This window comes from Hydractinia symbiolongicarpus, chromosome 14 (genome assembly GCF_029227915.1).
Source record: "Hydractinia symbiolongicarpus strain clone_291-10 chromosome 14, HSymV2.1, whole genome shotgun sequence".
In the NCBI taxonomy this organism is placed as follows: domain Eukaryota; kingdom Metazoa; phylum Cnidaria; class Hydrozoa; order Anthoathecata; family Hydractiniidae; genus Hydractinia; species Hydractinia symbiolongicarpus.
Genome location: NC_079888.1, coordinates 16,571,857 through 16,591,500, shown reverse-complemented (window position 1 = coordinate 16,591,500; position 19,644 = coordinate 16,571,857). Strand labels below are relative to the sequence as shown.

Below are 19,644 nucleotides of genomic sequence, written 5' to 3'. Positions count from 1 at the left end.
GTGATAAACAACATTATATGTGACCTGGTCATGTCACATTCGTGCGTCAGTTACACGATGTACTTAAGACAGGAAATATTGTACAACATCGCACATTCTGTTGCGGACCACACACAAACAGACACAACTAGGCTTCGCACAGGAAAGCTGATTAACTGTAATTAAAAAGGCTCATTAAACCTCATTATGTTCATTACTGTCAAACTATTCTTGATATCACAATAACAAAAAACAACTTGTGGGGAAGGATGTGACACTCTCCACCCTACAGCTTTTCTACTTCACGTGCACAAATTCAGGTCCCGTCCGTATTATTAACTGTCGCATTGAAAAAAAAAACTATTTTTTATCTTTTCTATGCGCCAGCTAAAAATGAGATTTTAAGTTTAAACGGTTTTTTTTTCATTATAACTGTATTCGAGATGAATCAGCGGCGCTTAATCCTGTAATCTCTAAAAACATGGAGGTCACTTTAATTAAAGCAAGAACTATAAATGAAAAAATTACACAGGTCGAGCATGAGATAATCTTTATTGGATTGACATGGATAAAAATATCTTAATTTAGAGTAGAGTAAAACAGCTAAAAGAAAGGCATTAACACACCGATAACAGAATATAATTCCTTCCATATATGTACTGAAAATCTCTCTCTCTATATACATGTCCTTCACAAGTGTTTTTGTTCTGAAGTATTTATTATCCGCATTCCCTTTCTGATCAACTTACAGAAACAAACGAAATTGACCAAGTTTCATTGGTTAAACACACCATTTATCATGATACAATCAACATATTTCCCAAAACCTGAATCAAGCCCCAAACTTCCACAGAACTTAATAAAAACGCAGAAAATCTTTTGTTTACCCCACACACACGGATCTAGAAAGAACATGCGGGTCAAAATCTTGCTACTGATGTTGTGAAGGTTGACATTCTAACGTTGCAAACATCCAAGTCCATGCATCGCATATAAACGTTTTATATATCTTGCGCTAATTTTATATATATATATGTATATATATATTATTTTTTTTGACTAATTTTTAGCAACATAGGCAAAAACCGTCATTTTCACACACCAACTGCTTTTTTAACATGAAAACGGAGTGATTATACTTACGAATCCGACAGAATGCAAACAATCAAGCGAGATTCGTCGACAGCACCGATGGGGTCGGTTTGGTCGGTGGAAACGTCGTAACCAGCCGATTGAAGATAGTGTTTTATTGATTTCACTTCAGTTGAAAGCTCAGACGAGAAGCTCAAATAAACTTTGTTTTGATCTAAAAAAGACAAACAGATAATAAACGACGATTTAATTCCAGTGACGTCATACACGCATAAACAGTGATAACTTAAGAGAGTGACTCTTGATTGTGAGTATCTGTTGATTTCACAGACTCTTTTGATTTCACAGACTCTCCCATTAGAATTCAGCATGAAACAACAAGGAATTAACGTCGAAAAAAACGACATTTTCTTCTATTTCTCACAACCTCGCTGGCAACAAAAAAGCCGACTAAAAAAAAGGTCGACAAAAACTTTTTAGCTGGCAAAAAAATTAGTTACTGAGCCAAAATTGTTCACTTTCGCAACTTTATATATTGCTTTTTGACTTCCGACATAGATGTTAGCACATGCACGAAAAACATCACAGAGAAACGGCACAAGAAGTCCTCGAAGAATATCACAGTTTGATACTAGCAACTTCAGATATTTCTTATGTTCCATTTAAAAGCAGAGCACTAATGAGTGTAAAAGAGCACATTCTTGTAATAAATTCAAAATCACCATAACACTGCGTACAACGCGATTATTGCAATGGTCTAACTAATGATATTCGACATCACACCTAATTTTAGATCGTATTAAATTTCTTTTATCTCCTGCTCCTGCTTTGCTCTCTCTAAGGAGAGAATACAGCCTAACAAGGTTTATTTTGTTTTTGCAATACCACATTACAATACAACATTTAAACATTATCAAATTATCTTCGTGCATTGACATGTCACGTGATTTGGGCATGCCATGTTCACGGGACTGTAGTACGTCATTAAACACTTCATTGGTGCAGGTCATTAGTCACGTTGAATTTCTTCAGAAAAACATGCAAACGTTAAAAACCCGGCCGAGTCATTCCAGAGACAAGGAAATCAATTATTTCTGCTTAACGTTTAGCATTTATAAGAAGAGGATTGATATTTTAGGCAGTTGTCTAATTAGGCTGTTATAGTGTTTGAACGCCTTTTGTAGCTGAAAGAAGAGCTTTGCGTAGCTCAAATGGAAGCTTTAAATATACCTTGAACTCTCTTTGCAGGACCCTCCATTAACACCATTGGGGACCGACTATGCTATCCGAGTAAATAAATAAAATAAAAACTTAACAAGAAGGAACTCATACTAACATCCACCTGTACGTACCATAAATGGATTTCAGCCATGGAAAATAATTTGGCGGGAGTGATGCAGATCGTATTGAGTTTCTGATACTACCTAGAAAAAAAAATATATATTTATACACCTATAAACGATGGCAGATATTTGTAGACATATACTTTTGCAGGAAACACAGGAAAAACAAAAGCAAAGCTAATATTCAATCTGCAGATGTCCTTTATTAACATGTTTTGGAGAAAAAAAGTTCAAATATATATGAAAGTGAGAATATCACAAAAAAAAACGTAGAAAATGGAGCTTTTTTATTCACCCTGTAAACAAAAACATTCCTTTATCGGTTTCCGAGATGGGCTTTTCACTTATGAAGAAATTTATTTTTACAATGAAACAACAGTATGTGAATGGGATGCAATGATGTTTTATTAAGTGATCACAAAAACATAAGAAAAAAAATTGTAGCATCAAAATGTTTAAAGAAAAAACACATTTTTTATCATAGCCTTAACTATTCTTAAGCAACAGTGTGCAGAATGATAGTTTTAAAATTTCTTTTTAAACTGAATTTCAATTATCTTGAAACAGACAGGTTTGAATGATGGAAATTTTTTAGAGACACAATTTATTGTAATCAGAAAAAATAAAGAAAACAAACAAATCGACAAACAAAAAAAAACAAACAAATAAACAAATCGACAAACAAACAAACAAGCAAACAAACAAACAAACAAACAAACAAACAAACAAACAAACAAACAAACAAAGGAAATAAACAGAAAAACGTCTCAGCATTCGTATCTTTTTCTTAGATCCGGGCTTTGCAATTTTCTCAAAGACTTAAAAATGCAATCAAACAACCCTTTTGTGTTTCTCTCGACAACAAAATTTTATCTCAACATAAGACCACGCTCAATCTAACTTTTTTTCAAATTTCACATAACCTTAAACGTTTTAAAAATTATTTTTCTCTGCAAACCATGATATTAAAAAGAAAGAAAAACCGAAGTACACTTGAGAGCTTATAAACCTAATGCATAAAAAATTTAGATCAAATAACTATAAAGATTTTTGTGTCTACGAAAGAACAAAACAAACTTCTGATGGAATCTGAATCCGGCTATTAGCTGCATTGGCCGTTCGCAAAATGGCAGCTGGTTGAAACATATATTGTTACAAACTATGTTCTTATATGTAGAAAGAAGTGTATTATACAACAAGGACAACTTTGAACAATACAAACGATAGTAGATTCCCGCCTTTTTTTTAAGCAACAATATACATAAGTAAATAGACATTGTTTAATTTATATCACACAAAGTTTGTGCCCCTCATCTTTCGTCATCTAAATGTACTGGTTAATAAAGCTTGCATGCGATTAATTAAATCTCTAGATTTAAAATCTGAACAAATCTTCTCACTTGAGATTAAACAAAATATAAACATAGGCACAGAAGATTTCCAGACAATATGGCTACCCTGAAAGCCATATAAAAACAAAAACTAATATTCTAGACTGTATTTGGCTGTTAAAAAGCAGCTCGCAGCCATGTTTGTTTACAACGAGGACGAAATTGTTATTATCGATCAATGTAAACAATGTTGACAACACAAGGAGCTGATCAAACGAGCAAATAAAAGAGTTTAAAAACAAAACACTGCACACAAAATAAGCTTACAAACCTACTGGTTAAACAGACTCCTAAAATTTGACAAAACTGCAGATTATCCCCAGTTTGTCATAAGATCTTGTTGAGCAATTAGAATTTGAATCGCCACCATTATGGTTGAAAACATTATGGGTATCCGTAATTAACCCTACCCGATGTTGCGTCATTAAAAAACTCTATGAAATGTAACAAAGAAACCCTTGATTGCGAAAATAAAAATCCCTCTCGAATCTAGAGATGCTGTTATTTTGTTGATTATATGAACTTATCAATCACAAACAATCAACGAAACTTTTCAGTTCATACTTTAATTCATCTTAATTATTAAATTAAAAATGGTAGCATAGGGAGTTCAGTTTTTATTATTATAAATTTGTCCGTGGCAAGTATTCCCTGTGTTGTTATTTTGTATACTCCTTACTGAATATTTTACAGCCAGTTGAAGCTGGAAAGGGGGGGGATAAAGCTGTTGGCAACCATTTTGTACACACAAAGACAGCTATAATTATGGAGGTACACAGCACACGTTGTACATCACCTTAAATTACATTTGAGAAGTAAGAAGTGGATGGGCGAGACTTTTGTACCTTTCAATGGGATAAACCAAAGCACGTCAGGCTCACTGATATCTCCTGCTTCAAATTCGTCAATAACTTCCAACACTGGTTTACAATGACTGCTGGTAACCGATAGAACCTAATAAAGATATACATTCAAGATTAAATATTTTTGTGCCGTAGATAAAGACGACATAAACAGGGTGGCCGTTTAAACGTCATTTAAAGGGAATTTAGTAAGGAGTTGGAGAAAATACTAAGGTTATTTAGGAGATTTCTATGAGGGTTTTCATATTGCAAGTTATTTGGGAGATTTTTATGAAGGTTTTCATTTTGCAAGTTATTTAGGAGATTTTTTTTGAGGGTTTTCATTTTGCAAGTTATTTAGGAGATTTTTATGAGGGTTTTCATTTTGCAAGTTATTTAGGAGATTTTTATGAGGGTTTTCATTTTGCAAATTATTTAGGAGATTTTCATGAGGGTTTTCATATTGCAAGTTATTTGGGAGATTTTTATGAGGGTTTTCATTTTGCAAGTTATTTAGGAGATTTTTATGAGGGTTTTTATTTTGCAAGTTATTTGGGAGATTTTTATGAAGGTTTTTATTTTGCAAGTTATTTAGGAGATTTTTATGAGGGTTTTCATTTTGCAAGTTATTTAGGAGATTTTTATGAGGGTTTTCATTTTGCAAGTTATTTAGGAGATTTTTATGAGGGTTTTCATTTTGCAAGTTATTTAGGAGATTTTTATGAGGGTTTTCATTCTGCAAGTTATTTGGGAGATTTTTATGAAGGTTTTTATTTTGCAAGTTATTTAGGAGATTTTTATGAGGGTTTTCATTTTGCAAGTTATTTGGGAGATTTTTATGAAGGTTTTCATTTTGCAAGTTATTTAGGAGATTTTCATGAGGGTTTTCATATTGCAAGTTATTTGGGAGATTTTTATGAAGGTTTTTATTTTGCAAGTTATTTAGGAGATTTTTATGAGGGTTTTCATTTTGCAAGTTATTTGGGAAATTTTATAAACTGCGGCCACCCTGATAAGAAGCACATTTTTATAACAAAAGACATTTTGTGTGACTGGAATAACAGAAATAACAGTAAAAGAAATCCTACATATAAGGAGATGAGCAAATGCTAGCTGGAATACCTAAAAATGCATATGACACGAAAATGCAACTGGTGGAACAAACAAAATGTTTTTAAAACAACAAGATGGCCGAACTATACAGTTGAACATTTTTTAAAAAAACTAAATAACACAACTCTGGTCTTTTTCGCTCGTTTCTATGTATTCTCATTCCAAAAAATTTCACACCAATTTGTAATAAAACTTTCGCACACCTAGGTTAAGCGCCTTCAAAGTCTTGCCTAATCTTTCTTTTTTATATAAAAACAAATAGTTTTAGGTGTCTGATAGCTGCTCAAAGTTTCTTCAATCTTATAACATCAACCAACATGGATAAACTGTTTTTATTGATGTTCTTTAATTTCATTTGATTTAGGAAATAAATTATTATAAAACTGTAAACCATGTACTATTCTCATCAAATTTTCGCAACCAAATGCACAATGCACAAAAAAATAGCATTTTTTGCGCAATCAATTGTTTTCAGGCCAGCTCTACGCGAAAGCTTCATGAATTAAAGAGAATTAAACGCAGAGAAACCTTCGTATAGTAAATTTCCAGAATATAAAAACATGGTAAAATAGAGATCAAAGCCAGAAAAGGAAGATACATACAAACACACAGTCAACATATCTGATTGAATGATGTTTCTATAAAAATTTCCTTATTTGCAGACAAATACAAATGAGCAAAAAAAACATCTTACTTACTTCATAGTACAGTCCAGGAAACGAGGCGAGAATCATCTCAACAGTATAAAGATACTTTGCTAAACAACACCAAGCTTTATTTACTGCTTGTCTTGTCCCAGCAATACTCTTTGTGCGAGCTAGAACTTGCAGCACCAATTTATCCTTCCACTGGCAGACGTTCACATCAACATCACTGCATCTGAGGTATGCGCCAGATTGCCAATAACTAAGCGTCTCAGAAGTGCTGTGCACCAGAGTGCATGCAGAAATGAGAGTGAGAAACAGATGTGGGGGAATTGAACCAACAAAACGATAGTTCCAACCAACTTGAATGTGGGTGGGTGGACATTTTGGAAGCCATGCATTAAGCTAAAATAAATGCACATGTTTTGGTTAAAAAAACATACACTTTGGGTTTAGTCTGGATGTTTTCGATCTATCGCTTAACTTGGCGTATAAACATATTTTGCGTACAAAATTATAAAACGAGAACAAAGAAAAAATTTCCTTAAGTTTAGAGAGAACGTTGATGGAAATCAAATTGGACTTTATAACCATTGAAACAAGTTGCAAAACTTTGAATGTCTTCAGCAGAACTTAGGAATAGAAGACTTACAATCGACTTAAAAATGTGAAACTACTTCGCTAGTCATATGTAATGTGTTCACACTGTCTTATTCATTTTTAATGTCATTAAAATAGAACGTTGAAAACAGATCATTAAAAACGGATAGCGTGTCTTTGCCTTTAATTACCTCAAATAACCGGATCAAAAGAAAACGGCACTGGAAGTTTCTAGTTTTTAAATGGGTAAAAAATATAATTGGTTATTACCTGTGGTATTACTGGAAGAAATCCTTGCAATGGTAAAAAGTAGCACTTATAAACTGATAAGGCTTTCATGTTGGATACCAAATTGCAAATGGGTTAAGATATAATATTATTTTTTTACCTGTGGTATTACTGGAAGTAGTCCTTGCAATGGTAAAAAGTAGCGCTTGTATACTGATAAGGCTTTCATGTTGGGTACGATTAGTTCCACATCGTAACTAGCATTTGGAGCTCCACTCACTAGCACAAAAAGACTTTTGATTGCTTCGATGATTAGTTCAAACTGCCTAGGATCAGATAGCTTTAATTTCTAAAGACAAAATACTTCTGTTGATGCTAATGTAGAAAACATGTTGATCTTCAATTTATCTTACTTATCCACATTCTAAAAATCAGGCACTTTTATAATTTTTTGAAAACTTTCAGTATGTCCCCGCATAATGAAAGTTTTAATAAATTTTGCATTCATCCTGCCAAAATTTTGTGTCATCTGACTGAATTTATTACAATGAATTCTTGAAGAACAAGAAGGACCAAGGTAGCACAGCAAAACTTGGGAATTACTTTTTTGCAAAAATTAGCGACTTTTGTGACAAAAAAATACCACCATCTTTTTCAATTCCATATTTAAGCCCGTATAAGGTGAATTGTTCCATCGACCAAAAAATTTACACATTTTTTTACATTAAAATTAGCCTTTGGAACTTTTTTCTTTATGATGTTACCAGGTATATATATATTTTAAATCACAACACACCCAACTTAAGTGAAAATATTTCTGTTGGAAATAATTCTTGCAAAACTAACTTTCTTAGCTTGCTCCTCTAAAGTGCAATTTTGCAAATAGGAACTAAAAAATAATAAATTCTGCAAAAATGTCTCCACTGAAGGTATAGAGGTTATAAAATCAATATTACACAAAGCAGAACAGGAACGATACATTCACGGATAACTCCATTTGTGGTAATATTATTAAATGTGCTACGTAATGTCCAATCGTTAGGCTTGTTACCAGTCCAAATATTGTCAATATGTCCACCCCGGGTAAGATAATTTACAATATCTTGAGCGTTAGGTTCGTTTCTGTGCAAAGCAGAGATTGCTTCAGCAAGTAAGGGAGGGTTTGTGCAAACCAGACAGTCATTACCAATATCTGTGAAACTTGAAGAAACCAGACATGTGTTCAACAACATGACAACACCCTAAAACAAAAACAAAATGTTTCAGAACTACGTTACAGTTATGCCGTTTAGTATTTTGGTAAAATTAAGAAATTTCTTTATGTTTATCTTGAATATAGCAGATTTTACAACTGTAAACAGAAGGTCACAGCAGTGGAAATTTCCTCAATACACAAAGCTTATAGCCTTATGATCTCATAGTAAGGGAAATATAAAAATGGTGATAGAAGTAAACAAAAAAACGAGACAAAATAAAAAATAAAAAGAACAAAATGGGTAATACTAATTTAATTAACAATCACAGTATGTAATATAAATGAACATTTCAAGTTCAAAATATCTGCTTTTATTTTTCTTATCAAAGCTATGTGCAGCTTAGCCCACTTGCATCTAATTATTTTGTTATTTTGCAAAAGAGCATTCCCTGAAAACATCCATATGATTTTTCCAATTGTATTCCTTGTCACTAAAGAACTTTGTGAATTTTCCCTTTGACAAAAAAGCAGTTACATAATGACATACACTTAAAATTTAAAAACGATTCAAAGTTTTAAAGGTTCTTTTTTCTTTCTAAAAAGAAAACTCTGTAAAAAATCAGAAACAAGAATCTGACGGTATGATTTCTGTTTAACATAGAATAACATGCAAGAAAGAAAAATTTAGCTTCAAAGTCCATCTAGGTATTTTCTAACCAGGATGGTAAATTTAAAAAACAATAAAAACGTGCAAAGTTTTATTTTGCAGGAGATTTCGACAAAAAGGAAATAGACAATTATCAAGCTTTTTCTGACATCATACTGGTTACCTTTTTCAAAACATTATAACCAACAAGAAAGAAAAAAATGCATGTCAGAATTAAACAATTTTGGAATATTTTAAAGATAATTGATATTTTTGGTTCAAATTTAGGCTATTAGGAGATTTTAGTGGAGTCTCCATCTTCTTAGGTTAAAATAATATAGGTGTGGCCACTAAACAACTAACTAAACATTGACTTACAAGTTTGTCAAGTTCTTTAAGCAATTCCAAAATACTAGCAGAATCCATTTTATATGATTTCATCATTTCAACAACCTCACTCCATTTTAAGATGACAATCCCTTCTTTCTTCTTGTTACAAATTTCGAGAAACAAATTTTCTAGTTCATTTGTTGACACAACTGGTGCATATCTTTCAACTTCCAATGCAATCATTAACATAGTATTTCTCAGCTCATCAATACCCTATTGGTAAAGAATACAACAATGCCACTCACACAGCTCTATACTTCTTAACAATGGTCATAAATGCAGTCACTCAATAAGTCGATAACCAGACTCGTCCCGATAATTAGGTTCCTGATGATCTGCGCGCAAGGGCTTGATGTATGATAATCAACAACTGTTTTGTAAAGTATTTGACTTCATTAAAGGGAAAACTAAAATGGTAACTATCAACAGCAAATGTTAGACCTTGGCAGGGAACGAAGTGTTTGTTCGAAGGTTCACCAATATGGAAAGAGTAGAAATAGAGTAGAAATGTGGTGACTAATGTTATTAATTGCACGAATGTGGTTGAATTCCCGGTATCGGAGGTCACAAGAGTCTGCATGCGCATCAGATTTGCGGATTCGCGTCGGATTTGACAGCCTGTACTTATGACAGCATTTTACATATATGTCATTTCGAAAAGAACTTTCCAGATGTATAAAAAAATCCATACTAACCTCGCCTGTTATTGAGCTAACAGGAATAATCACTGGATGAACTGCTGGTCTGTTTTCTAACAACCATTCCAATTTACGTCGCTTTGAACTAATCATTGCAAATAATCCCAAATCTCTAGAAAAAATAAAATGATTTGTTCATGTTGCTTCCCTTTCTCAATGATGAAATACAATTATCGGATCTCCTAGCCCTACAAACATTATGAAATTATGAGGTAGAATTTCCAACACAATTTTGCATTTGTCTCATTATAACTATACACACATAATAGTGAAACACATTTTGTCTTAACCTTACCACGAATTCCAAAGAAAGACATTTAATAGAACAAAATTAATTTTCTTGTTGTCACTCTTTTGTATGAATTTTCAAAGTTGTACCTTAAAAAAAGCAACTCTTCTTTAATCTCAGCTACTTGGTTTTCTTCTTGTTCTTTCACTTTATTCATGACTCTTTCACAAGCCTGTGTTGTTTTTGGTTGTGTTGATAAATCATGATGAGACGCTACTATGATTATGCTGCAACCTGGTCCCTATAAACATTCAAATATTAAATCAAAAAATTATTTCATATAGACTGTAAATCATTCACAAGATGCAGATATTAAAAACCTGGAAACAATGTTTAGCAGAAACTAGTCTGCAAAACAACGCAAAGAATGCAACACAGTTATATTTACCTTAGCCTGGATTGTGCTGACCCATTTTGCAACTTTATCAGCACTATTATAAACAGAAAGGTTGAAAGCGACAATGTAAATTGTTCTTTTGCTCATAAAGAATGCATGTACGCCTTCCATAGCCTATAAACATAAAAAGGGTAACAGTTATAAATACAATTTATCAAGTTTTTGTTATTTTAATTCTTTTCTTTGCCTAGTCTTTGGTTGTCTGTCTTATTTTTACATACACTATATTAAACAAATCAAAATTAATTTAAAACGTCAGGCAAAAAATATTCAAAAAAAGAGAGAATTATGAAATATGTCACTTATCAAATTATGATGAAAAGCCTTTAAGACAATCTAAATAGGAAAAACAAAAAAAAGAGAATCAAGCCAGTAGTATGTTTAATTTATCCACAAATTTCTAGAATTTTGGAGCTATTATGCTTCAAAGAACCCACTGCAATAAATGTTCTTCTGCATCATAATTTCATAATGCTGAAAAAAGAATTAGTGCTGTAATTTTACATTCCTAATTCCTGTAAAACCAGGGTAGTAATATACAGCATGAAGGAATGCATACAAAACTACGTCACCTGTCTTCCTGTGCAATCCCACAACTCGAAGGATAGTGAGGTGTTTTCGCAAAATTTTGGTAAAATGTTCAAGCCATCTAAAAAAAAATTAATAAAACTGACCTTTTTTTAGTTGTTTAATGGCATGCTTGTTCAGGTTTATATTAAGATAGCAAATGTAATAAAACCACATGAAAAAAGCAGTGTTGAAAAAAGTTTTAGTAAAAAGGTTTTCCCCCAAATTTTTATACTGAGTACTTCAAACCTGCTTCTAAGGGATACCACTTCTGCACAGGAATACCAAAAGTCTCCCCATCTAAATTATTTATCTGTTCACCCTTCAAAGCAAACATGATACTAGATTTTCCGCTTTGAGAGCTCCCTAAGAGCATGCATCGGATTTGATGTGAAATATTGTGTTCGCAAAGAATAGTCTGTATTGCTGCAACACCTTTTGAAATTATTTCTTTGGGTGGAAATGTCAACTGAGCACATCCATCTACGTTTAAGAAGCTTAGATATTTTAAACTTCCAAGAACGTAAGGTAGACTTCTAAGTGATGTTTCTCTCATGCTGATATAAGAAAGTCTTTTACACTCCTTCGATAAACATGACAGTGACTTTTCTGTTAATCTTTTACAATTGTCTAGCTTAATGATGGAAAGTTTCGGGCAGTTTTTCGAAATTGCATCGCATGAAATGTCACTTATCTGTTGACAGCCACATAACTCAAGCACTTCTATGTTGCAGTTCTTAGATAACAACATACAAATAGCTGTGTCTGTTATTTTTATACAATGATTCAACTTCAGTATAAACAAACGGTTACAGTGTTCACCAATACATTTCAAAACACTTTCATCAATAATGTTAAGTTCACTAAAATCTATCGATTGTAACGTTCCCTTAAAATATGACAGAAATTTTATAAGCGAATCAGTAGTTAATGTATCAAAACCTGATAAAGCAAAATGTCTGAGCTTTGAGTTCATATTATTTATAAGTGCTGGAAACATTCTATTATCCAGCATCCATTGTTCCTTACAGCAATTACCTTGTGCTAGCGCAACATCATTAATCGGAGTAGATACAATTGACAACGAAAGAAGTGAACCACAATTTCTACTGATAGACTCAATGCCAGAGCGTGTAATATGTACAAGACATCCCTGAAGTTCAATTTTATATAATTTATGACAGTACGCAGTAAATAACTCGATGCATTCATCATTGATCCAAGGCGTATCACAGATGATTAACGATTTTAAATTTGAGTTCACTGTGGGTATAATGTCACACAAGGCTTGCACTGGTATGGGTGCACAGTTAAAGAATTTAATTTCAGTGTATCCACCACTTGCAAAGTCATTCTAAAAGAGAAGAAACAAAGAATAAAACTATGTCTAAATCAAAAAAACTAAAGATTGAAAAATCTCTCACTTCTATAGGAAGGAATAATTAATAATATTATATACCCCTTAGCAAAAATAAATATTAAATAATTTATCTTTTTCAAGCTCTTAATGATCAAATTTATGCTAAATTTCATCATTTAAATCACTCAAGCATTAGTTTCTTTGGTTTTTAACTAAGCGAACTTGAATATATAAATGTTTTAAAAATGATTAAGGTGGGAATTTTATAAAGGTAAATCAAAAGACAACAAAGATCGATTGGGTATAATAATAAAACAGATAATCTGGATAGTCAGCAAGTTGGCATGCATTATCTGCTAAATTTTTCGCATATTGCCGGTCTAATCATGACTAAATCAAAGAAATACCATTTCACAAATTTTAATGTGGTGGAACAACATTGTCTTTAGTGCCTTGTGTGGATATATTGTTAATTCAGGTTAAAGAACTTCTATGGCGTTTTTTGCATTAAAAAGCAAAGAAATACTTGATTTCCATTGATGTTAGAACTTGCTATTAGTTTTAATGTCATAGCATTACCATGTACGCTGCAGCTATTTGCATTTAGGATGCAAATAGCAGAACCACAAAAAATGGCTACAAAATTTTACTATGACTGGTATTTTAAATTGTTTCAACTTCTACAAATAAAGTGCTTATTAGCCGATGTTTAATTTAGCAACTTTACCTTAATTTGTTGCAAGGTTGCATCCTCTCCAAATGCTAGCGTATGCTCTTCCTGGTCTAAGATATACGAGACAGCAGAGCTATCCTCAGATCCAAGCAAACTATTATCCATTCCCAACATTATTAAAGCATTTTAAAACACATTAGTCTTGTTTTGAAAGCTTAACTCTTCTTACTTCTCTTTAATCAAAAAAAAAATTATATAAATCCAGACATTATAAATACACTCAAACATTTAGCATAGTGTCAACATTAAACTCCTGTGCTTTTCATGGTGATTTTAGAGAACTTTAATCACAAATTCATTAGAAGTTCATGTGTAAAGAACAGTATTTTATCAAGATGGTGCAGTGTTGAATGAACATATTCATAATATAACACTAAGTCAAATATTTGAAAGAAGAAAATGCAGCTGTTACAGTGCCAGTGGAGTGTATGGAAGGGAATACTATTATTATCATTCATCCACAAAAAAAAATATTAAATATTCTCTACTCATTGTTATTTATTTGGACAGGTTTAACTACCAAGGAATTATATATATGTATATCGTCATGAAGTAAATTATTTTTTAAGAAAAAGTAATAAAAAGAAAAATATTTTTCATATTTCTACAGCCAATAAAAATTAAAGATTTATGAAGGTTATAATTTTTCTGTTTTTAACCAGAATCAATATTTGGGGTTGTTGTCATGGCAATGAACAAATAGCTTTTATATTGCATGCAGTGGTTCAAAAAAACAAATTTAAAATCTATGGTTAAAATTGTTATTAAAAGCAGTCAACAAGAAAAAAAAATTTATCATTTAAATAGACGAAAAAAGAAATTTTTCTTGGAGCAAATCTACAAATAAATCATAACATTAAGGAGATATATAAATTTGCAGATCATTAGATAGAGCCTGGAACAAAACTTTACAAAGATCCAAATAGTACCTTGAGAGGATTAAGTAATGCTGGATAAATTTTTGCAGGATGATTTAATAGCAAATATAGTCCCAACGTATATATTTGCAAGATGTAATTTGATGAATCCAATATCAAACAAACATTTTGCGATTGTCTATTTTTAAAAGCAGGCCACAGTTGAAAAGAATACAGATCATTTTTCATGATTTATTTTTAATTTTATTTTAAATTTAGCCCAATATGTTTTTGGGAGAAAGATTTCTGCAAATAATTTTATAAATATTCCAAATTCACAGAAATAAATGTTTCTATAGAAGGCCTGACATGCATACTTAAAAATGGCGGTATGCAAAAAGATTAAAAAAACACTGCTGCATGTTCTGAACCCGACATCAATCAGTAATAGCTATTGAACAATTTTTTTAAATACACTATATAGGCCATGTCAAGCTGCTTTAAAATGCATCTATATGTATGTAAATGTAGTATATATACACACAATAGTTATCACCTGTTTTGAAGAACTTTTTTATCAAATTTGACATTCATCTTTTTATAGGATTACTGCAAATTACTACAAAGGAAAAGAGCATCTAATTTAAGGGCTAGGAAAAAGAGGCCACTTTTACCGTGTAAGTTTTGATAACCAATGTTCTATCTACCAGAACTTACCATAATTTTAGAAAAAGGTGGAAGGAGGGAGGAAAGATAATCCGCCCTACAAAAGGGGGAATTCGTAGAAAGGGAAAGTAAATAAATGTGGAAATGCTAAGAAAGGGGAAATGATTATAAAAGTGGGGAAGGGGTGTTAAAGGTTACCTCCTGCAAAAAATCAAGTTGAGCAAATATGAAAGATTTTTGAAAGTTCTCTATAAATCTTTTTTTTTGTGCAACTTAAGACAAAATCTTGTTGTCAAGATATTTGTCTTAAAAGTTGCACTAATTATGTGAAATAATGCGTCATGAGTTAGCATTGAGCATAATTATGGTAAATAAATATTGAAATTTATGTAAAATGTTCAAAACACATCAAAGTGAACAGCTAGACGGCTATCTATCTATCTACCTTTTAAGCTTTTTTATATGCAATTAACTTTACTTTTCGCGGGAGGTAGCTAACCTTTAAGCTCCAAGAGGGTTACAAACTATACCCATTGCTAATACAACTGCTGAATTTAAAACAAACATTGAAAATGACAGCATTAGTTAGTAACAAGGTAAAGTACTGTAAGTACAAAATAAAAAATAAAAGCATCTATAGCTAGCTAGCTAGCTAGCTTATAGCTAGCTACACCGAATATGTAGCTAGCTAGTTGCGAAGCGAAAAGATAGAGGAGATTTGATGTTTATTATGTTTTATTAAACACAGGGGATAGTTAAGTCGGGTAAACAGCTTGCTAAATGGGTTAAGTGACACAATTTTGCTTTCAGTCATCAGTATGATTTGTTTTGAAATGCTAGCAGCTAGCGATCTTTTGACCTTGAAATAAACTTTTGATTGCTTGATTGAAATCCTTCCATGAGAATTATCGGATAATCGGATGAACCCAAGGATGTAAACATAGTCATTGGTCTTACCGCGTAAAAATTAATACTATTTTGACCTTAATTTTTATTTTAGGAAGTCAACGCAGCAATAAAATGAAAAATCAACTACATGTCATGTGTGTGACAGAGTTCTTTACTTTTCTCATAGTCATAAGAAACTATGCTTTTCTGAATGATTTTACAAAGTACAGAATATTAGCCAGCTATAGCTAACATGTTTACCTTTATTGATAAGATAAAATTTTGGAATGCATAATGGTTTGGCGATGCATTATAGCTTTTTGATCTTCCTTCCTCCATTCCAAGTATTATTAGTTGCACTTTTCTGTGTGTGGATGGGACTCTCTTGCTCCTGTAACATCTTAGATTCGCAGACCCATAGAGTATAAACTCTGCTAGTTTTCCATGTAATGACTTACACTTTGTGTTTTACTAATCAAAATAAGCTACAATGAGAGCTGCAGCTCTCTAAATCCCATGGTGACATTCAGCTTTTGTTGCTGTGTCACGAATGCCATTAAATTTTGTTGCAGTAGTTTTTAGACCGCACGAAAATACACATAATAACTTTTTCCAACTTATTGATTTATTGTGAGCTGTTTTTTGTTAGAAAAACAAGACTTGGTTAAAAAACATACCACCCAAGCCTATTAAATAAGAAAAAGGCATCCATGATGTGATAAATTATGCTTCCTAAGCCTTCGGGAAGCTTTGATAATATTGTTTGTGTGTGTGATCCTAAAATATAAAAAAATTATGAAAAAAAATTCCTTTGCCCTTGTACACTGGTATAGAGGTTGCTGTTTTGGTGTTGGGAACAAACACAACATAAGTCCCAGTAACATTCAAGGCTAAGAAGTTCAAACTATTTATGAAAAAGTTGCAATTAAAATTTGTGACTACTTGTGGATGAACAAATGTATATTAAATTATGAAGTTGATGTCCTGTTTGTAATCAGGATAGTCTAATTTTCAGGGGTGGTTCAATCTTTCAACGGTGTGACTTGTTTGTCAAAGCTCAGTCCCAACTATCAACCTTTCAGTGTTAGTAGCAAAATATAGCAGGAAGAAGAATCTTATTTAATTTTAATCTTATAGCTCATAAGCTTGTATTAAAACGCAAGTATGTCCTACAAGAATGGAAATTTTTGCCTCTCTAACCACCGAAACGGGAGTAGTCGTGAGTTCAAATCTCATGTTGGTAACTACTTTTACTTTTTTTTGCTTTTCACTATCTCACCTGCGAGGATAGGTTTCCAACTCGTAACTAACTAACTATGTCCCAAATGGTCAATTGCAACGCCACAGATTTAAACTTCATACCTAAACTCTCTAAGTACTTAAAAGTCATTTAAATGACGTTTCAGGCCAAAATTGGTATTTGTTTTCGACAAAATTTGGCACAGTTAACAGAAAAATATGCTGAACATAATAGTGACATCATAATTTTGATTTTTGTCACCTGAATGTCATTTTAGGCCAAAATTGGTCCAAAATTAAAACTACTATATTTTCCACAAAATTTGCATAGCGTGTAACAAATATTATTGCCTATCTGAATGGCAAAATATGTTGTGTCTAACTGCGATCACAATTTGATAGACAGCTTTTTGTAAACTTTATTCGCGAGGTTGTTTGCGTATCTTGTGTCTTGTTGATATTTTGACTTCTTATCTTTAAGATTTAAATCTTTTTTAAAACCTAATTCCTTTTCAAACTAGTCTTTAAATTTTGAACTACACATTGCACTTAATACAGCCTTTTTCAGGAATATTTGGGTAGGTGTGCGATGATTCGCACGTGTAAATCAAGTAACGTGTGCGATGTGAAGCACATGTGCAAAGAATGATACGCATACGACACAGGCATTCATTTTGTGGTAGAAAAGTGGACGTTTAAATCGTGAACCCCAAACACGATGATCGAGAGTCTACTGGTATAGCATGTCCGAAATAATATGCATGACTATACTGTCATTTTTATATTTATTGTTCACTTTTCAGGTCATCACAAGCAAATAGGCAAAAATATGCTTTGTTTTAAAGTTAAAAAAAATCTTTATCCACGTGGCTTAAAACTTCAAAAAAATTTACACTGCACGTGGGTTTCGTTTTTACTGGCATAAAGAAAAAATCCATTAAATTCGGACCTGAAGAAATTATCTACAATTAAATTCATGATAAAATGTCTATTCTGCCTGTGAGTGCAGTTTTGCAGACTTGCTTCATCCATGCTCCGCCGGCCTTCACCGCCGCATTAGTTAAGAACCGCATGGCTGGATTTCTTGTGTAAGACCTGGTGACCAACAACGAAGGGGCCAGGCAAAAGAGAGTTATGTCTACGTAGTTCTTTTAATTATTATTTTATTATTATTATTAATCATATTTATACAGGTTTACATCTTCAGTATGATATAATATAACTGCACTGTTATCAACGAGTGACCTGTTAAAACAAAAATAAACAAAGTAAACAAAGAGCCAAAAATTGTTTTTTGTTTTTAAATAATATATATAAAATTATGAGAATGTTAGAAAAAAAAAAGAAAGAAAAGAAAATAAGAATCAAATAGCAGACTATGAACAGAAAAATTAGCAAAAATGGGAATTAGAAAAAATTTGAGTTTAGGATTCAAACTTCACAACATTAGAAATCAGAGAAACAATAGCGTATCTCCGAGACACCCTGTAACGTATAGGATCAAGCTGAGGTAAGTTGCAAAAATCGAATTTGAAAAATAGGATTCTAAATTCACAAAGCCTTGTAGCTACAGGGTATCTCAGCAAAAAATTAATCAAGCTAAGGTAATAGACCTAGAACTCACTTTGTTTCAAAAACTTTTTAAAATTTATCATACTCTTTTCTTCCCTGATATTAGAAGGGAGACTATTAAAAACTAAAGCTCCTTGATAATACGTAAGCTTCCGACCAGCTTCCGTCTTAATGATAGGTAAGACTAATTTAAATCTATTTCCTCTGGTGTTAATCGAATGGCTAACCAATTTGTAATTGCTGTCAACAGTAATATCGTTAACGGCTTTGAACACATCAATTGCTACTTTCCGTTTTCTTTGAGTGACGAATGTTGACCAATTCTTGCGGGTTTTGATGATGTGTTTAGCTCTTCTCAGCAAGGACTCAAATTTTCCAATCCGTGTTTTATTCATTCCACCAAATATGTCGTAGCAGTAAAAGAACAGTGGGTGGATCATTGAGTTAAAGATGGTTTCAGCAACATTTGGAGAAATTTTGTAACGTATTTTATATAAAAGTTTGATGCGTGAGGTTATACGCTTGTATGTTTTTTTAAGGTGATGGTTCATGTTAAGGTGAGTATCAAGTTGAATCCCAAGGTATTCGTAATAATCTGGTTGGTTTATATCATTTCATTCAACGACTTGCTTGATGAATATATGACTGTGTCAGAAGTCACTCTGATCACCAACAGCAGTGAAGTACTGTCAGCAAAGTCAAAAGAACTACAGTCATGGATTAACAATTCAGTCTACATCGAGATACCTAATGAAGGACAAGAAACTATGAGTCTACGATGGGTTGTAACACCAAAGATTATTGATGGCCAACCTTCAGTTAAGGTACGACTTGTGGCACGTGGTTTTGAAGAAGTCCAAAATTTTAAAACAGACAGTCCAACGTGCTCTAAGGAAGGATTGAGATTAGCATTGA

The 19,644-nt window shown here is 32.5% G+C and overlaps 1 protein-coding gene and 1 long non-coding RNA gene across 2 annotated transcripts in view; one reads left to right on the top strand and one right to left on the bottom strand.

Moving 5' to 3' along the window:
• Nucleotides 1–13,811, bottom strand: part of LOC130625805 (uncharacterized) — a 19,722-nt gene extending 5,911 nt beyond the window's left edge. The window contains exons 1-13 of the mRNA XM_057440920.1: nucleotides 13,502–13,811; nucleotides 11,664–12,768; nucleotides 11,420–11,496; nucleotides 10,839–10,961; nucleotides 10,540–10,691; nucleotides 10,159–10,273; nucleotides 9,452–9,676; nucleotides 8,189–8,473; nucleotides 7,393–7,581; nucleotides 6,459–6,809; nucleotides 4,651–4,759; nucleotides 2,424–2,495; nucleotides 1,123–1,285 (exon numbers count right to left, since the gene is read on the bottom strand). Of these exons, the coding sequence (XP_057296903.1) occupies nucleotides 1,123–1,285; nucleotides 2,424–2,495; nucleotides 4,651–4,759; nucleotides 6,459–6,809; nucleotides 7,393–7,581; nucleotides 8,189–8,473; nucleotides 9,452–9,676; nucleotides 10,159–10,273; nucleotides 10,540–10,691; nucleotides 10,839–10,961; nucleotides 11,420–11,496; nucleotides 11,664–12,768; nucleotides 13,502–13,621 (3,086 nt within the window). The 5' untranslated portion in view covers nucleotides 13,622–13,811. The remainder of the gene's footprint in view (nucleotides 1–1,122; nucleotides 1,286–2,423; nucleotides 2,496–4,650; nucleotides 4,760–6,458; nucleotides 6,810–7,392; nucleotides 7,582–8,188; nucleotides 8,474–9,451; nucleotides 9,677–10,158; nucleotides 10,274–10,539; nucleotides 10,692–10,838; nucleotides 10,962–11,419; nucleotides 11,497–11,663; nucleotides 12,769–13,501) is intronic.
• Nucleotides 4,766–5,553, top strand: LOC130625809 (uncharacterized). Its single transcript, XR_008981762.1, has 2 exons — nucleotides 4,766–4,905; nucleotides 4,945–5,553. It is a non-coding gene; the product is annotated as an uncharacterized LOC130625809 (long non-coding RNA).
• Nucleotides 13,812–19,644: the final 5,833 nt, after the last annotated feature.